General features: G+C 42.4%; 1 protein-coding gene across 4 annotated transcripts in view; it reads left to right on the top strand.

Annotated features, from left to right (window-relative positions):
* Positions 1-8,373: 8,373 nt before the first annotated feature.
* LOC311060482 (cGMP-dependent protein kinase 1-like) overlaps positions 8,374-19,988 on the top strand; it is a gene marked incomplete at its 5' end in the record, with an annotated part of 177,551 nt that continues 165,936 nt past the window's right edge. The window contains 2 exons of one of the 4 annotated variants that reach the window (XM_084078665.1): positions 8,374-8,559; positions 8,647-8,762. In XM_084078665.1, the coding sequence (XP_083934791.1) occupies positions 8,374-8,559; positions 8,647-8,762 (302 nt within the window). Of the gene's footprint in view, positions 8,566-8,637; positions 8,763-19,988 lie in introns of all 4 variants that reach the window. The other 3 variants (XM_084078664.1, XM_084078666.1, XM_084078663.1) reach the window with 3 other exon arrangements.

Raw genomic sequence — 19,988 nt, 5'->3', positions numbered from 1 at the left:
AGCCAACCTTAGCCAATGAGGATTGAATATGGGAAATCGGACAGATCCGTGTTGATCAAATGACTATAGAGATACTGTGTACCAATTTGCATGATGTTTGGATAAAATTAGGAAGTAATATAAAACAACCAACGGTGCCGGAGATTAGCTGCTAACGGACGGACAGGACACACGGACGGACGGACAGGGTGCAAAACATACTCTCTCGCCATGCCTTTCGGCCTGGCGGAGACAATAATGCAGACCTTCTATGACAGTGGTTCTCAATCTGTGGGTCGGGACCCAGGGGGGTCCCCAGATGGTTTTGGGGGGGGGGGGGGTCCCCAGTCGACAGTAAAGTGACACTTTAAGGACTTGACCTATTTAATACCTCAAAAAGAAAGAAAAGAAAAGAACGAACCATTACTGCATCCAAAGTAATCAACAAACTATACTATAAAAACTGGTCAAACATTGGCCAAATTGTCAAATCATAATAAAAGAAAGAGGCAAAATTGTGAAAATAGCAGATCTACAAGCTCTCACAAGATCTCACAACGCCTAGCTTGTAGTGTGTGTGTGTGTGTGTGTGTGTGTGTGTGTGTGTGTGTGTGTGTGTGTGTGTGTGTGTGTGTGTGTGTGTGTGTGTGTGTGTGTCAATCATCTGCACTGTGTGATCTCAATAGACCTACAGAGTATACAAACAGAGCAGACATCTTTAATATTTACAGTGTGGATAGGCAATTTTCCCCATGCAATAAAGCCCAATAAAAAAATGGAGAGAGAGAGAGAGAGAGAGAGAGAGAGAGAGAGAGAGAGAGAGAGAGACATTGAGACATTTTCATGGTAGCCTAAACCTATGAATTATACATTGATAGTTGAAGGCAGGAAGTAATATTTGCTTATTAAAGACTTTTTAAAAGTAGGCTACTTGCGTGTAAAGACTACACGAATGCACGCAGCACACACGCACACGCGCGCGCACACACACACACACACACACACACACACACACACACACACACACACACACACACACACACACACACAAGCTCTCTCTCTTTCTCTCTCGATCGCTCGCTTGCTCTCTCTCTCTCTCTCTCTCTCTCTCTCTCTCTCTGTAAGCTTCAGCTACATGTTCTTCGAGCGGAGCGGCTGCTATAGGCTGAATCACGTCACCCGAGTTATTGATCAAAACAATAAATTGATCAATTAAACGGAATACTAGTAGTCCTACCGTTGCCTACGTGTTGGGACAACCTTTCGCTTTCATTTCTCAACAATTCTTCCTCTTTTTGAAGATCAGAGAATTAAAGTTTGCCGGGAGCCTTTTTAAGGATTTATGTTTCATATTCGCTCTTTTACTCCGATTTGATCGTATCATTTTTGCTCCGGACCTTGTAGCCTTGATTATTATTATTATATATATTTTTTAAAGATATTTTGGGTCTTTTTCTGCTTATAGGCTATATTCTTTATTTGACAGTATGACATCTGGTGTGGAGGAGGACCTGTCCATGCTGTTACTGATGAAGGACGTGCGGATCAGAGACATGGAGGTAAGAAAAAGTGGAAAAATCTGATCTACAAGCTCACAATGCCAATGGCTAAAATGTATATAGGGCTGAAGTGGTTAATGTATGTTTTGTAATAATAATCAACATCTACAAAGTAACTAGTAACTAAAGTTGTCAAATAATTGTGGAGTAGAAAGTACAATATTTGCCTTTGAGATGTAGTGGAGTAAAGTAAAAATTGGACATACTCCAGTAAAGTAAAAGTACTTCAAAATATGAATTATAAGTACAGTACTTGAGTAAATGTACTTAAGATACTTTACACCATTGGAGGTAAGACTGCAGGAGAAGGACGAGGAGATACAGGAGTTGAAACGGAGGCTGCACAAGTGTCAGTCGGTTCTTCCTCACGTGGACCGGACCAGTGGGACCCCCAGCGGACCCCCCAGTGGACCCCGGGTCCGGATCAGAGGGCAGGGCATCTCGGCCGAACCGGTCCAGGCTTCCCGGTGCACGGAGGACTCTGCAGCCCTGAGGAAATACTCCAAGACTGAGAGGTACGTACTGTGTAATGTAATGTGATGCTCAGATGTATTAACCTGACTTTGTCAAATGGAAGAAGCTTGCGACACACATTTTGTTTCACCAGGCTACAGATTTATAGGAACCAAGTTATAGACAGACAGACAGACAGACAGACAGACAGACAGACAGACAGACAGACAGACAGACAGACAGATCTGTATTGATCACTGTGGGTAAATTCGGGTGTCATATAGCAGCAAAAGAAGACAAGAATAATAATAGGTACAGGTAAGAGTAGGGATGCACATAAGACATTAATAACTAATACTAAATCAAATAAAATGAATAGACTTAGCCATATATGCAACTAGCCATCTGCATTCTGCACTCATTATTATTATTATTATTACATTTATCATCATCATCATCATTATCATTATCATCATCATCATCATCATCATTTGAGCCATGAAGTGATCGTAAAACTAGTGAATTGAGTCTGTCTGTCTGTCTGTCTGTCTGTCTGTCTGTCTGTCTGCCTCCCTGTCTGTCTGTCTGTCTGTCTGCCTGCCTGCCTGCCTGTCTGCCTGCCTGCCTGCCTGCCTGCCTGGCTATGTCTCAAGGGCAAAGAACTTCACGTTAGATCTGTGATAACTTAGCGTCTGGTCAAAGGTCAAGGTCAAAGTCAAGAATAATTTAACCACTTAAACCATATATAGCCTACAGTAATTCATTTACCGGGGGGGTCCAGGGGTCTATCCCAGGCCCCCTCCTTTTTTGCCTCCAACAAATCTCTGTGCTGAAAATAGCCAATCTACAAGTACAGAACGTGTTGCATTGTGACACGTTGTGTGCTTATAGATCAGCTATTTTCGGGCGAATTTTCAACTAATATGACCTGCCCAGAATAGGGTTTAATTGGTTAAGATACATGTTTCGCTCTTGCTGTTGGTTTGTGGCCCCTAAATAAACAATACAGAAATACTTTTGTAAATGCAGCCATTACACACAAAGCTAGCATGAGATGATGCACTTCACCCATGCATGGCACTCAAGATTTTCAGTGAGTGAGTGAGTGGGTGGGTGATTGTGTGTGTGTGTGTGTGTGTGTGTGTGTGTGTGTGTGTGTGTGTGTGTGTGTGTGTGTGTGTGTGTGTGTGTGTGTGTGTGTGTGTGTGTGTGTGTGTGTGTGTGTGTGTGTGTGTGTGTGTGTGTGTGCGTGCGTGTAAGCACTTTGTCATGACCTTCTTAGGTTTAAGCGATAAGCCCCATAAGAGGCCGTGGTTTACAGTGATTTTAGACCATATAAGGGCCAGCTAACAACTCTTTTAGGCATGACACAGAGTGGAGTCATTAATAAATCAATACATTTAACTCATTTCTCACAGTACTTGAGAACATCAACTCACCTGCTGCCTGGAGCAGGGGTTTTCAAAGTGGGGGGCGTGGCCCCTCAGGGGCGGGGGGTTTGGGTGTGCTTTTGGGAAAATGTTCTAAATTAGCGTTAAGTAGCTGATACAATCTCACAACTCATTGTGAGCTTGTACTGTTGCTTGGCTAATTTCGTTCTTTTCTTTTCTGTCTTTTAAGCCATTTTGCAATAAAGCCAGCTAGAGGCTAGCTAGAGGGGGCCGCAGCTAGAGGCGTCTTTTGATTCACATTTCTGTCCTGTCCTGCTCCAACAAAGAAGATCACTTTGTAACTTAAAATAAACACACACCTTCTACTGAGGTGCAGGCCAGGCTGTAGAAATCTACTGAAATAGAAAGAATGCCACCGCATACTCTAAATGCAAAGTTTGTTTACCCCGTAACCCTGCTGAAACGTTGGCTTTATTTTGATATTAAATAAACTTTGCGTCGGGGCTAGAGTGTGTGACTGCATTCTTTCTTTTGCATGAGATAACTTTGTGACAGCTGGCAGACAGCCTGTCTGCTGACCTTCTGATAGTGTTTTTATTTATGCTGTAGGACAAACTGTATCCTCTATACGTACAGTATGCTGTAGTTTATCATTTTAAAGCACGATTTGGCTTTTTAAAATAGAATATTATCAATATCGTGTCAGGAAATGTCACCGTACTAGCCCTGTTGGCTAGTGCCTAAACTCCAATTGCACAAATCACAATACCTCAACACATTGGTACAGTATATAGATATAATGCAACTTAATCTGCAAGCACAAGCGGGCTTACTGTATAGATCTGCTATTTTTTGCAGAATGTTCGCCTATAATGACATGCCCAAAATAGGGACACCAGATAGAAAGTGATTAAAGATCTGTTTTTCCAAACTGCAACTAACCCTAAGCCCACATTTTCCGACCCAGCTCCATGGTGAGAGCCGTACCCTGAACTTACCCTAACCTTAAACACACCAAGCCCAAGACTAAACATAATAATACTAACAGTGTCCAGCCTTAACTAAAGTGAATCAATTTAACCCATGCCTAACCACAACTAAAATGTATTAATTACAACACACCTGAAAGTAATTTCCTTGCTCTCTTATCTTTATGCGTAGGCACTACCGCCACATGTACTGTATGTGTTTTCTAAGATCAATCTTAAACTGTAACAGCTGTAAGCTATACATATTTGATTAGTCTGTGTAATTAGCCGTCAGTGAAATGTAATACTACTTGTAAATAAAGAAAGACACATGAAGGGAACATTGTGTGCCGGTTCTTACGGGGAATATTAATAAGAAACAACGCGGCTAAGCATTCAGGTGACAGGTGATGCTTTATTGATTTAATCTGCTGAATCTCCCACGTCCATGTGTACAGGGTTCCATTTGCTAGGAGGTGGGGGCCTCTGCATTTTTTTTATCACCAATGGGAACAATTTATCCCTACTTCTGTTCAGACTGAACATGCATTTCCTTTTGGGTAATGTAGACAGTATAATTGTGCTCAACATCTTGCGGTGTGACCGTAAGGGCTGGCCATAAGGGATGGCCAGGGAAACAACAACAACAATAATAATAATAATAATAATAATAATAATAATAATAATAATAATAATAATATGCTTCTATCTGATATATTAAATTGGGTACTATTCATTTAAATTAATCATGCATGTATTTTTCTAGTTCATGTGAATGCAAATGGATGCATGCTCTCCCAGTCTGCTGTAATATATATTAATTAATAATTTAATAATGTTTACGCTGAATAAATGAAGACACTGCATGTGCAATTTACACAAACACGCACGCACGCACGCACGCACGCACGCACGCACGCACGCACGCACGCACGCACGCACGCACGCACGCACGCACGCACGCACGCACACACACACACACACACACACACACACACACACACACACACACACACACACACACACACACACAGGCGTATGTTTTCAATGTGCACTCATGAATGTCTGATAAGAGCATTGAGAGAGTGAGGCATTGAAAGAGCTAGCGCGTGCGCGCGCGTGTGTGTGTGTGTGTGTGTGTGTGTGTGTGTGTGCTGAGTCTTTTGTGTGAGCTGTAAAGATAACAAGCTGAGGCCTCTGCATGCGCTGTCAAGAGCCTTATGACACACACACACACACACACACACACACACACACACACACACACACACACACACACACGCACACAAGCACTTAGTTATTCAGTCACTTTGTAGGTTTGATTCATTAAGTATACAGCAACCAAATTAATGTGTGTGTGTGTGTGTGTTCACTGTATTTTTATCTGTGTTATCACACCTTCTCCTGTGAGTGACTGATTCAATTTTAGACAATTTGTACTGTATCTCCTCTCCTCTCATCTCCACTCCTTTTTGTTTAGACGTATTTTTTTTTAAAATATATACAGTATATGTATTTCTTTTTTTAAACGTAGGAAAGGGAAAAAAGGAGATATTTACTTGCGACCCATAGAAATTGGTCCACGACCCAAAGATGGGTCCTGGGTCCCGACCCACTGTTTGGGAAACAGTGATATACAGTACAGTTGGTTGATACACTGTATTCATTGGTTTTGCAATATTTCTTCTATATGAAGGCATAATAAAACATCATTATCATCAACTGTCAGTGTTAACTGAACATTATTCCATAGTTGTGTTTGCTGTAGCCTAATTGTTCATCAATGTAATCATTACCGTTGTAGATTAATGTAATGCTTATCAGTTCACCATGAGCAATTAACTGGGAGCTTATTGTGGTGTTTTTAATTAAATCACCGCAGCAAATCAGTTCTATTCTGTTGTATTTTTCTATTCTATTCTAAGTTGTAAAGTCAAGTTCATTGTAATGACAAGAATCAACCTGAAGAGGGTGGCATAGACCAGTGGTCATATTTACACCAAACACTTACAGGGTAAACATGTACAGTATAAGGCCGCATTGGTTAAGAATTATGGTGTATTTTGGTATTCTGGTTTTAGGAGTTAACTGGCTGCTATAAAGAAGCTAACTCATATAAAAATGCTGTTTTAAAATCTGCATATTGTACTGTTTCCATGTTCCATTATTACATGTACAAGTAAATACAATTAGAGAACAATCAAGGAATACATAGTTTGGTCCGGGGACCCCCAGGGGTACTTGAATAAGTTCCAGGGGATTTTACAGAGTAGATTGGGGTGCCAGAAATATCTCCAATAGACTATTAGAGGTGTGTCCATCTACAATTGTGGTGTGGTTAAATTAAAAGGTGCATTACCATTATTATTCCTAACCTGTTGAACATAAGAAATGTGTGGGTTGCAATCAGAAAGAATAAATGTGTTCTTGCCGTTCATGCCTCACAAATCACATCACCACACGTGTGATCGGTGGGGGCATAAATGGAAGATTAATGAAATAGGCTGGGGTGTGATTTCTGTCTGGCTGACACGTGGCCAGCACTCCAATCTGGGATCCGAGGTTAGGCTGACGGTGGCCCCCAGCTTCTGTTCTCCTCATCTGCTCTGCTGCTTTTCCCTCTCCTCTCCTCTCCTCTCTCTGTGTGAGGGATGATTATAGGCTATTACTATTACCATTGCTCTGTTCAGTTCCACCAGGCAGGTGCATTCCACCACGCACGCACGCACGCGCACACACACACACACACACACACACACACACACACACACACACACACACACACACACACACACACACACACACACACACACACACACACACACACACACACAGGTGAACCTGATTGGTCACACAACACGTCACAGTCGGTTAGACTCATATTAAGGATTGGATACACGTCGATGTACATAGCGTGCGTGCGTGCGTGCGTGCGTGTGTGTGTGTGCGCGCGCGCGCGCCGTCACGGTCGTGTGGATGTTTTATTGACGCACGAGACCAGACGCGAGACATGAGGATGGAGGAAATGAACGATAACCGTCAGCCAGAGAGCATGGCGTGAAAACTCCCGACTTTAAATGAGAGAGAGAGAGAGATAGGGGGAGAGAGAGAGAGAGAGAGAGAGAGAGAGAGAGAGAGAGAGAGAAAGAAAGAGAGAGAAAGAAGTGGGAGTGAATGAGGGGAGAGAAAAAGAGAGAGAGAGACTTTTAAAAGATAGAGAGGGAGGAGTGGAGAGATAGTTATTTTTCTTGTTGAAAACAACGAAACAACCGACAACTGTTGACTTCAAACGGACCGACATTCCCGCGTCCGTTGCTGTGTTGTTGTCGTGGATACTAGTAGAACTTTCCTTGGCGCGTGCATGGATGGATGGATGCTGGATGGATGGATGGATGGACTCACGGACGGATGGATGAGTTCAGTGTGTGTCTCGCGCCGGACTCTGCGCGAGCTGCTGCGTCTCATCAACACACCTGTTGAAGACACGGAACGGAGTGGAGGATTATCATTCTGCCCGTTTTTCTCTGTCTGGAACGTCGCGGACAAAACAAACTAACAAAACGAACAAAACAGAGGCATATTCCAGCGGATATACCGGTGTGTTGGATATATTTCTCATTCTTTAGTCTTTATTTCGCTTCAGTGATGATCTTGACGCCTCTGACGAACTTCTCAAAACAACAACACTCCCTGAAGTTTTTTGAACTCCAGAAATTTCCCAACTTTCGCATAGATTTTTAAATTGACGTTTACTCCCCCCCGCCCCCCCCCCCCTTTCTTTGAACCACAAGGAATTTGCTTGTTATTATTTTAGTTTCGAGTAAATAGCCCTGGAGAGGCTTATTGTCATCATATCAGCCGATAACTCGGGAGTCTGTCCCCAGGTACCATGCGCTAGACCCCTGGGAGATGGATTGCTGAGGTGGAGCGCCACACCTACCGTCAGCCCTCCAGCAGCACTTACTTAGCATATTAGTTTCAAACTTAAAAAAAACAACAACAACATCACAGCCGTTGGGAAGCATGGGAACGCTGAGGGACCTGCAGTACGCGCTGCAGGAGAAGATCGAGGAGCTGAGGCAGCGCGACGCGCTCATAGACGAGCTGGAGCTGGAGCTGGACCAGAAGGACGAGCTCATCCAGCGGCTGCAGAACGAGCTGGACAAGTACCGCTCCGTCATCCGACCCGCCACCGCCGCCGCCCAGCAGGTGCAGGTGCACCGGCAGAGCATCTTGCTCCAGCCACAGCAGCAGCAGCAGCCTCAGCAGCAGCAGCAGCAGCATCAGCAGCATCAGCCGCAGCATCAGGACCAGCACCGGACCAAGCGGCAGGCCATCTCCGGCGAGCCCACCGCCTTCGACATCACCGAGCTCAGCCATGTCACCCTGCCCTTCTACCCCAAGAGCCCCCAGTAGGTGGAAATGAGCAGTATCTCTAGATCGCTAGAACATCTGTGTGGGCAAATTATATTTGGTCTATATTATGTCATATGGTGTGTTCATTAGGATAAAGGTAGTGTACGTGATTTTTGTTTTGTTTCGTTATAACAAGTCGTGTGTGTGTGTGTGTGTGTGTGTGTGTGTGTGTGTGTGTGTGTGTGTGTGTGTGTGTGTGTGTGCGCCTGCGTGTGTGAAAAAAGTTAAACCTCTATTCCAGCGGTTCTCAAACTTTTCCAATTTCAAGGAGCCCGCATATGCTCCGAGAGTGTTGCAAATGGAACCAAATGGACCGGGTCCATTTGGTTCCATTTGCAACACTCACAGAGTTATACAGACCTGTATAAGGGTCCATTTGGAACCCCCTCAAGGAACCCTGTGGGTCCCCCTGGACCCCACTTTTGAGAACCACTGCTCTATTCTGATAGCACTCATTCATTGTTGCGTAACAGGGGTCTCCCCGTCTCTCCAGACGGGGAGACCCCTAGTATTTTCTTTGATGAACAGGAAATCCATTTTCCGGGTGGGTTGCGAATTTCATCCAGTCAGTAGAGAGAACCCATTTATCACTTTCAATTGTATTCAATTTCACTTGATTATCCCATACGTACGTGTCCTGCAGGTATGAGTAGCTCTCTCCTGATTGGATGAAATTGATATCCTGACCTGAACATGTATTTTATGTTTACTAAAGAGCTGGAGAGACGAGGGACAGGGAGAGCCCTTGTACTGAACATACACTCGAGCATTGATTTTTATGGGAATGTTAAGCTATTTTGATTTCCGTAACAAAAAGAAGCTCTACCTTTTAAGAGCGTGTGTGTGTGTGTGTGTGTGTGTGTGTGTGTGTGTGTGTGTATGTATGCGCTCCCTCATTGATTAGAGCTTTATTTTCTTTAAGCACTTAAACCCTATATAATCATTTGACCTGAGTGGCCCGGCCCCCAGGGGGTTGGTCCACTCTTTTTTTGCCTCTAGTCTACACCACATCTCTTTGCCTAAAATAGACGATCTACAAGCTCACAACAACGTGTCGTGTTGTGGAGCATCATGCATTGTGAGCTTGTAGATCGGCTGTTTTCATGTGTAATGTATGCCTTTTTATGACATGCCCAGAATATGGAGATGAGGGTTCATGTGGTTAATGTTTAACATCAGGTTGTACCCATCACACCGCCACTGCACAAACTCTTCCTCTGACTCTTGATTCATACAATAGCAATGAGTGAATCTTTGGTCCATAAACGGGCTATATGGCCTACTGTATTACCGGAAAACTTGATAAGGTAGCTAGTTGTTTGTGTACTTCTTTTCTACAATTATTTTTTAATGTGAAAAAGAAGGGGAGAGGAGAGCCTTAGTACTGTATCCTTGAGGTACTTGTAACCTTAATGTCAGAGAAAGTTGACTTAACTTGAACCTGCGGTTGTCTCTCTATGAGAAATGCATGCATGGTACCATTATATATTATGTTATATGTTATGTAGGGGGTTCACCTGCATCCTCTTCAGCTTGTTTAACAGGGTCTGTGGGGGAGTGTGATATTTTTTATGCTGCAGCTAAAGTCAATATGACATTTTGTCTTACATAAGCTGTAGGATTTGATCTGTAGGCCTGAACGACGGCTGAGAGTGTGTTTGTTCTGCTCACATATACCGTACACACTGTGTGTGTGTGTGAGTGTGAGTGCAGGTTTTGTCTTGTTTTTTTGAGTAGATTTCCTTCCATTGTCAGATTGAACAACGTAGGCGTGAGCCAGTGAACTAGCATTAAGTCTATACAGCTCACAGATCTGTCGATTGTCAGTGACAAAAGAAAAAAGTCTGGGCGAACGGTGCAGGAACGATGGTCTTAGGACCTTGTTAACTCCTAACCAACCAGAGTGCAGAGGGGCGTCGCTCTAAATTTGGTGACGTCAGCCTACTCCGTGCACAGACCGGGGGGGGGAGGGGAGGCGGGGACATAGATTGGTGAAGCAATCGGAGGACGCAGCTGCTCCGGGCGCCTGGGTTTGGATCCGCCCTTCGAGACCATGGATTGCTCTCGTTCTCTCAGTCTAGTGACTGACTGACACTATAGCTTCTACTACTACTTACTGTCAAGTTCCTGTCAACTTTCAAGGCATGTTATATATCGTTGCTGTCGGGTGGACACCTCATATGTCCAAAACTGTTACTTTTCAGGATTCAAATTCAAAAGTAGCAAAAATAGCAGGTCGACAACTCGTTTTGAGCTTGTCGATCTGCTATTTCTGCTACTTTTGCGTCACACTGTAGTATGACTAACTAGGACATTAATTTATTACGTTTTTTGCCTGACAGCAACGATACAGAAATGGCAGCTTACGATTTCTCAAAAATAGCAGATCTACAAGCTCATAGCGCGGCACTCAGTGCCGCGCTATTGTATATGTGCTATTTTTGAATAGCCAAAGTGTAAAATAATGCTTTGTTAGCTCAAATAAAGAAAAATGACACAGATGCTTCTCCAGGTCTTAAAGGGTTAATCGATTGTAAAAAATATATGCAAATTTACAGGTATGGCTACAGCTCATTGTTTTATGTCCATTGAACCTGTGCAACCTACATTGTCTGAAACAGTTCCACATCCCGTGCCATCCCGGACAAATCCCAGTATCTTTATTATAGCCTTTTTTAACCACCCTCAAGCGTACAGTAGGCCTACATCCATGCCCGAGCGTGCTGTTATTGATGATTGCTCGTTGTACTGAAACACTGGCGGGATTCATATACTGGTCCGGTATATAGGCTACATGTCATTATTTCGTCATATCTGACAACATTCAAGTAGAACTATCAGAAAGTGTAAACCAGGTAAAATAAGAATGGTTCACTCTGCAATAGTTTAGCTGTAGCTTTTCACCTGTCCAAAGTCAGTTAGAGGCTGAGACATGAAATACATTTTTATTTCACATTACTTTTTGTAACATTATTAAATGCAATACATCGAGCAGAAATGTGTTTTTGCCAGTTGACAGCCCAATGTCCTATCCTCTTCTTTACAGAAATGATTGCAGAAGCCAGCATGAAAACAGGCCCACCCTGACGTTTGCTTGTAGGCTATACTCATCAGCTTGCTTCATGATGATGAATCGGAGCATGGCCCTGTGGTAGATGAGCTTTTAACTCTAAGTACAGTAGCCTCTATAGGCAGCAGCCTTGGGTCCATGTGAGTCCAGGGGGCCTTGCAAACAACCCTATACCTACACATGTGACTGCTCTGAAACCAATGCACCGTGCTGAGCGCAGCGGTAAGTAACTACATGGAGCTTGAGCTTCAGCATGTGCCTCGAAGTTCAAGCTAGTTGTAGTAAGTTTGTCCGTCACGCAAGGTGAAGTCTCAGCCAGTCCATTAGACCCGAGACATGACAGGTGAAAATAGTTATCATAATGAAACTTCCCCAGTTGATTACTTACATGAAGACAATGATTTATTGAATTACAAGTTTTCTGAAATTGTATGTTTAAATATGCAAATTAGGCATTATATAGGAAAACACGTCGTTTTTTTTTTAATGTTGTGATTTTTTCACCTGTCATGTACGTATGGGGAAAATAACAAAATGTGTGATAACTATGAAAAAGCTACTCCTGTGGAAAGGGTATCATATATTTATTTACTTATATTGACCCTATGAACAATTTAATATAGGTATGGTTTTGCCCACTCTTTCGGTAATGAAATCTTGTCTGGCTCATGGACTAAGAGTGTTGGTTCCAGGTTTGTTTTCATGCTGTGGAAAGTAGTGATGCGACTAAAAGTGCAATTGTATTTTCAAATACCTTAAGGGAAACATAGACTACATCTCTACAATATCCACAAGTTACCTCTCATTTACAGGAAACTAGTTGACTGTATCCTTCTCTACTCTGGAAAACCCCCTGTATTCTTTAGTCGCCTACAACATGCCCAAAAGCGACATGGCCAGCTGCCTGGCATTGCGGCAAACGGCAAGCAAAGCCCTTACAGCGTCCTTCATGTAGGGAGCTGTGACATGTTGGACAACATGACAGCTATATAATGATAGCTTCTATCATGATGGTGCTGTTTGATTAGGAGTTTTGATTAAGTGTTTTTTTTCGTGGTTGTCTTTGAGCTGCATTAAGAGGCTCCATGTAAATGTTTAGTCCATAGACGTGGAGCCATAAGATATCTTCTTAATCCAACGCTGGGTTTGTCAAATGGTGCGAAGATGAGGCATTCCTCCAAAAAATGTTTAATGTTGGCCTCTATTGTGTCGAGAGCATTCGAGAACACAGGTGACATAGCAGCACGCAGCCTCTCCATGTACACACAACGGATACATTTTTTGTCCGTATACATGCAATCAATACAGTTAGCTTTCAGTAGCACACAGGTCCACATCAGAACCCCCCCCCCCCTCCCATTCAATTTATAGTTTGGTAACTTGGTACACAGTTCAGAGTCTTGCATGTGCAGGTGGTCTTCTCAAATATGATCTCCTGCAGAGAAAGTGGTGGTAACATGCCAATTATATATTTTTTCCAGACGTTTTGACCAGGTTGCAAGCTGTTGTGATGCCGTAATTAATTATAGATGCGACGGCCGCCCAATTGTTAGGGGCCCTAACCTGACTTTGATAGGTTCCCCCAATGTGTTCAAATGATCTCATCCATATTGATGTCAATGCTACTGGTCTACAAATCATTATTTTCCTGCTGGCAAGGTTTTGTTGAAACGGGAACACTGACAGCTTGTTTTTAATCATATTGTAGGTATGGTGCATCAACACAATCTTTGTCTAGTTCTTAGTTGAAAAGGCATCTCTGACAAGTAGACAGTGTTGGGCTCGCACGTCTAGTTTGCCTGTTAGTTCCCTTTGAACTGCTCTCAGTTCCATTATATCACTGTTCTGGAAGTCTGATGGCTGATGTCTGATGACTTTGTTGTTTGAGTATATATACCCTAATGGTCCTTTTTGGCTTGGTGTTCACAGATATACCTTGTAACCGGCTTTGCAATACTGTCAATATTATTGTTTTGTTGGGGAAATATCCTGCCAGTCATTATTTGCGACAGGTTTGCTTTTTTTAAGGGTGGACATGAAAGTTGGAATTAGCTGAATGGTGTTATGATCTGATTCTGAGTTTAACAATTGTTCTGTTCCTTTACCATTTTGTGCGCTATTATTGACATGCTACCGGAACGCTGGGCGAGCGTAGTCCATCTTAAAAGGATTGGAGTCTCCTAATACAAATATCGGTGCATCAGGTTCGATTTTTTTTTGGCTGATGAACACAGTTTGCTACATAAGAGGCAACCTTGGAATGTGTTCCCACTGGGCAGGATGTATGCAGCGCAGATAGAAATGTTCCCATGGCCTCTGGGCAGGTAAAATGGTAGCCTTAGCCCATTAAAACCGGAAAGGCAATATGTGTAACCACTCCTAACCATTATTTTATACTTTGGCTATTCAAAAATAGCAGATATACACACTCATAGCGCGGCACCGAGTGCCGCGCTATGAGCCTGTAGATCTGCTATTTTTGACAAATCGTGGAAAATGTGTGCAAATCTTTGAATATGTATATTTTTTAAAGCGAACATTTTTAACTCAAATCTTTGCTCCTGGGGCGTCCCTGGAGCAACATACTTTGATATGGGGATCCGCGGGCCAAATACATATCGATTTGTAAAAAAAATGTGTACAGTACATTTGTAGAATCCCCAGAAGCAAAGATTTGAGTTACAAATCAATCAAAAAAATATGTATTCAAAGATTTGCACACATTTTCATGTATATATATATATATTTTTTGCAGATCTACAAGCTCATAGAGCGGCACGCGGTGCCGTGCTATGAGCTTGTATATCTGCTATTTTGGAATAAGTATAAGATAATGGTTATAGTGGTTAAAATCTAAAATGACAGATGCTTTCCCTTAATGGGATAAACATGAGTTTAAGGTCAATTCATCTCACACTATAACCATCTGAAGGGTAATGTCATTGCAGTGTAATGTCAGTAGAAATATTTATGCTCAGTCTGACATTTTAGGCACATTCTGAATTTCTGAGATGGTCTGTAAAGAAGGGACAGGAATGTTTCAGGAAGTTACATTCTTTTAATGAGGATAGGAGATTTATGTCACGTTTGCTTGATACGCCGGCCGGACTAAAACCAAACAAAGCTTATTTGCAGAAAAGAAAACAAAAAAGGAAAAAAGAAGTTGGCCATCAACCCATGTATCCGTCTGTCTCTCCTACACTGTCTCTTTCTCAGCTGTCCTACCGTCTGTTCAACTACACCATCTCCCTCTCAGCTTTCAGACAGTCTGTCTCTCCTTCATGTCTCCCTCTAAGCTGTCCTACTGTCTGTCTCTCAGACACTGTCTCCCTCTCAGCTTTCCTACTCTCTGTCTCTCCTACACATCTCACTCGCAGTTGTCCTACTGTCTGTCTCTCCCACCCTGTCTCCCTCTCAGCTTAGCGTTCCCACTGTCTCATAACATCCAGAGAGATGTAAGCTGTCAGTTCTACTTAGGAAAGAGGTGACATGGAGCTGTGAATGATGACAGACATGAATATTAAATTGAGTGAAACTAACAGACAGACAGACAGACCGCTCACTCGGCTTCAGGATGAAATATGTGGAAGAAAAAAACCTCTCACCCTCATGTCAGCATATTTAAGCAATATAGCGTAACAGTGACGGCGCGACAGCGCTGACGTTTGTATGGTGATGGACGTAAAGTAAAGCGGCTTGTTCTGTTTTCATTACATTTTACATTGATGCAAAACCAGACAGATAAGATCGGTTGTTTTAGAGCTGCCAACATCTCTACTCCAGTCCACTTTGCTTATATTTGAATATGAAGTGATGTCCTGCTCCCACTGAACCAGTGCTTAGTTCTAACCTGTGAACGCACGCACGCGCACGCACGCACGCACACCAAGGTTAGAAATAAACGTTTTTTTGTAATACATTTTGGGTTCAGTGAAATGCTATAATGAAAAAAGTTATTAACCACTTAAAGGGATTGTAGGGAACATTAAGCCTAAATTTAAAAAATATGTATATATATATTTTTTGCATTTTCTCCCCTCTATCAGCCACTATATAATGATGCTGGGGTGTTTTCCTTCATTGAAACACAGTCCTCTGTCTGAAATCCGTATTTTCCCGTCTGTTTATGTTCATGTTGTTTATGTCCGGGTCGTAAATTAACGCACGCATGTGCGTGTCCGTGCGCGTCCGTGCCCGTATCAACTTTTTACTTTCGGTTTTAAAACGCTCTCAAACTTCTTTTTTGAGGCACATAATTTACTTTTAAAAAATCGTTTGGATAGAATTTAGTTGTTTAGCTTCATATATGTGGTCAATTTATCATGAAAGAGCCTATTTAAAAATATAAATTCAGAGAACCGTAGGGTCGGGCATTTCCGCGAATTGTATCCGCATAAGGCAACCTATTTTGGGCATGACTCATTTAAAAAGTCCCCCCTGCGTCACCCCCTGGTGGTCGGGAAAAAGAACTGCTGGAGGGGCGGTGTTTGACAACAGTTTTTTTCTTTGATTATGTCTGAACTCCCTACAATGCCTTTAAACCCTATATACTGTGTAGGCTACATCACTTGAACGGGGTACCTCAAGGGTCTCTTTTCCCTCTACACCAAAACTCTTCGACAAAAAAGCCGCTCTACAAGCTCATAACGCAATACAGTGTGAGCTTGTAGATCTGCTATTTTCGTCGGGAAGAGATTTGATGTAGAGGAAAAAAAGGAGGGGCCCAAGTATAGACCCTTGGGGGACCCCGCTCAACTGACGTACAGTATATAGGCAGGGTATATAGGGTTTAAAACTTTTGTCTTTATAACATTTCACTGCCCCCAAAATTGTGTTAACAAAATGGTAAAAAAAAAAAAAAAAAGGTTAATTTCTAACCTTGGTGTGTGTCTATGTGTGCTTGCGTGCAGTTGAGCGGGTCCCCCAAGGGTCTATACTTGGGCCCCTCCTTTTTCCCTCTACACCAAAATAGCCGATCTACAAGCTCACAACGCAATGCAGTGTGAGCTTGTGGATATGCTATTTTCATTGAATCACCTTTTTTTTCCCTGAATGTTCGACATGCCCAAAATAGATTGGGACACTATGGTTCAAACGGTTTAACATCCTTATTTAAAATGCAACTCAATTCATGATCTCCAAAACAGCTAACTTCATTTTATCATTGCATTCACTTTGACAACACGGCTCAAGAGAATGCTTAATGTTGGACCGTCCTCGCTCTGTGTCCTGCCTTGAACCTCATTGCACCGACAGGCTCAAAGTTAATGGCCAGTTTGGCCACCCTCAGGTGGGTCCTAATGGTAAAGGAACATCACGTCTAGCGTGGATGTCCCCAGACTGTTTCGTCAGTCATTTTTCAGTCAGTCAGGTTCATGGGGGGGAAAAAGATCTCTCCTTGAGGACCTTGATGAATTCTTAAGATGTGAATGATGCCTTGAAGCTCTTCTTGACGGGTTGCTGATAACCTTGACTGCAGGGTACCCTGGTTTTGACTGTCCTTAAAAGTAAAGTTTTTAGGAAGCCAGGAATTTCACCTGACAAAGTGTCAGTCGTGGAAAAAGCACTCAAATGTTTTACTTAAGTAAAAGTATCAATACTGCAATGTAAAAGTACTCTGTTACAAGTGAAAGTCCGGAATTAAAAATGCACTTCAAGTAAAGTTACAAAAGTATTGGTATCAAAATGTACTTAAAGTACCAAAGTAAAAGTACTAAAATGTTTGAAAATAGCAGATTTACAAGCTCACAACGCGCGTTGCATCGCGACGCGTTGTGAGCTTGCAGATCGGCTATTGTCAAATAGCCTAGGTATAAAATAGGGCTAAAATGTTTAATGTATGTTTTATAATATAATAATTGATATCTGCAGTAACTAGTAACTAACGTTTTCAAATAATTGTAGAGGAGTAAAAGTACAATATTTGCCTCTGAGATGTAGTGGAGTAGAAGTAAAAGTACTGAAAATTGGAAATACTCCGGTAAAGTAAAAATACCTCAACATTTTACTTAAGTACAGTACTTGAGTAAATGTACTTAGTTACTTTCCACCACTGCAAAGTGTGTGTGTGTGTGTGTGTGTGTGTCTATATTATGTATATGTAATATATAGTATATAGTATATGTGAAGCCTTACAGGCAAACAGTATGACATGTACAAACCCCTGTTTGATGCTCATTGTCACCATTTTTTAATTAAATTCTTTAGTAGAAAAAGTTTCTGCAACAAACAGTGACATTGTAGCATTTGTGGAATATGTCTTGTTTTGTTGTCGGCCGCCCTATCTGCGCTGTCTTTCAATTTTCAGAGTTCAAAGAGAAATGTTTATTTGGTGAGATTTTCACAGTGCTTTGCTCCTGTGTATTTGATCCTGCTGCTGGGTCACAGCGCGCATTGGCTTGTCGCCGTCAGTGTTTGTTTGTCTGTAAAGTCGCTTGTAAATATTGGAAAGTAGCGGGTTGCTTTTAATTTGGCTTGTTTAGTTGCTTATTTGCTGTCTGATGTTGTTTAAACCAGTGGTTCTCAAACATTTTGTATTTGGCTGCAGACTCCCGTCAGGAAATATTTTGTTCCAGGGACCCCCATACAAGATTTGTGTTGAAATAAAAGATGTGTTCGAAAATAGCAGCTCTACGTCCATCTGAAAATACTTTGTGTCAGGGATCCCCATACAAGATTTGTACAAAACCGAGATTTCTTTTGAAAATAGCTTGTAGATCGGCCATTTTCAAAATGTATATAGGGTTCAAGTGGTACAACCGGTCGCTTCTTTTGGGCTTGTTTTTGTAGACCTGGTCGCTTGTGTCTCTCGAACAAAATCTAGCAACACTGGTCGATGTCCATCAGCGGTGGCGCTGAACCATTCACCAATCGATCCATGTGTAGACCCATGTAGAGCTGTCAATGGTTTGTCAACTACTGCCACAGTATGGTCCTACACAATAGCCAAGGCTATTATTTCGTCATGGTTCACTGTTATGGTCTGAAGGATGTCTGTGAGGGTGGGACATCAGGAACATACTGACTGACTGGCTTTGGTTGGACAACTATGGAGAAATTATTCTGACCAGAGAATTGAACTTCCAATGCAATGAGGTTGTGAAAGTGTGTATGTGTTGCAGTCTGATTACACAGGAAAAACACAGGAAAAATGTGTTTTTTTTTCTCCGTTTATTTTTTAACATCGAAGTGAATGGAGCAGCAACTTTTTGGATAGCGTTATCTCCTAGTTCCTTTGAGATAAACAAAAAACAAAAAAACGTCCTTGGCAATGAGAGCCATAGTAGAATCGGATGGGAATTCCCATTTTTGGCAATGAAAGAGTTCTATGAATGAATTATGAATGAATGAATGAATGAATGAATCAGACCGAAATGATGCTGCAACAGGAATTCCCAATGAAAGCATGTGTTAGTGCAGTGGTTCTCAACCTTTTCATGCCGTGACCCCCCAAAACAATCATATTTGAACTGGGGACCCCCGCAAAATAATCATATTTGAGCCCTTGGAATGTAGGCATTTAATTTAGTTTGACTCGGTTCCACAGATAAATATTGTGAAAATGGCAGATCTACAAGCTCACAACGCCTCGCAACGCGAGGCGTTGTGAGCTTGTAGATCTGCTATTTTCAAAATGTTTGCATCTTTCTCATGTTATTTGACAATTTGACCAATGTTTGACCAGTACTTTCTTTTTTTGAGGTAGCCTATTAATAAAAAGGTCTTAAAAGTCCTTAAATTGTCATTTCACTGCCATCTCTGGACCCCCCCCCCCCCAAAATCATGTTGGATCCCGACCCACAGGTTGAGAACCACTGCGTTAGTGTGTGTGCGACTGTACACGCCTGCACGTGTGTGAGAGGGAGAGACAGTGTGAGTGCAATCGAGCGGTCACGTTCGAATACAGTATGTGTTGAGTTGAAGAAAAAAAAACAAAAAACCTGACCCACACTTCACTACTGTCCGCCACCGTGGAGAGACTTATAGGAATCCTCCGGGGCGGATACATGGACACAATTGGATGTGTTCGCCGGTGGGAAGCCAGACGGGGAGGGGTGTGATGTTTCAGTGATTCCTACTGTTCGGGGCAGCGCCTGTCAGCAGCAAGGGGCAAGGCTGAGATATTTACGATGAGGCCGACAAAATGGCCAGA

This window comes from Gymnoscopelus microlampas (genome assembly GCF_963454915.1).
Source record: "Gymnoscopelus microlampas genome assembly, chromosome: 14".
NCBI lineage: Eukaryota > Metazoa > Chordata > Actinopteri > Myctophiformes > Myctophidae > Gymnoscopelus > Gymnoscopelus microlampas.
Note: the sequence above shows the minus strand (reverse complement) of the source record. Positions and strands in the feature narration are given on the sequence as shown.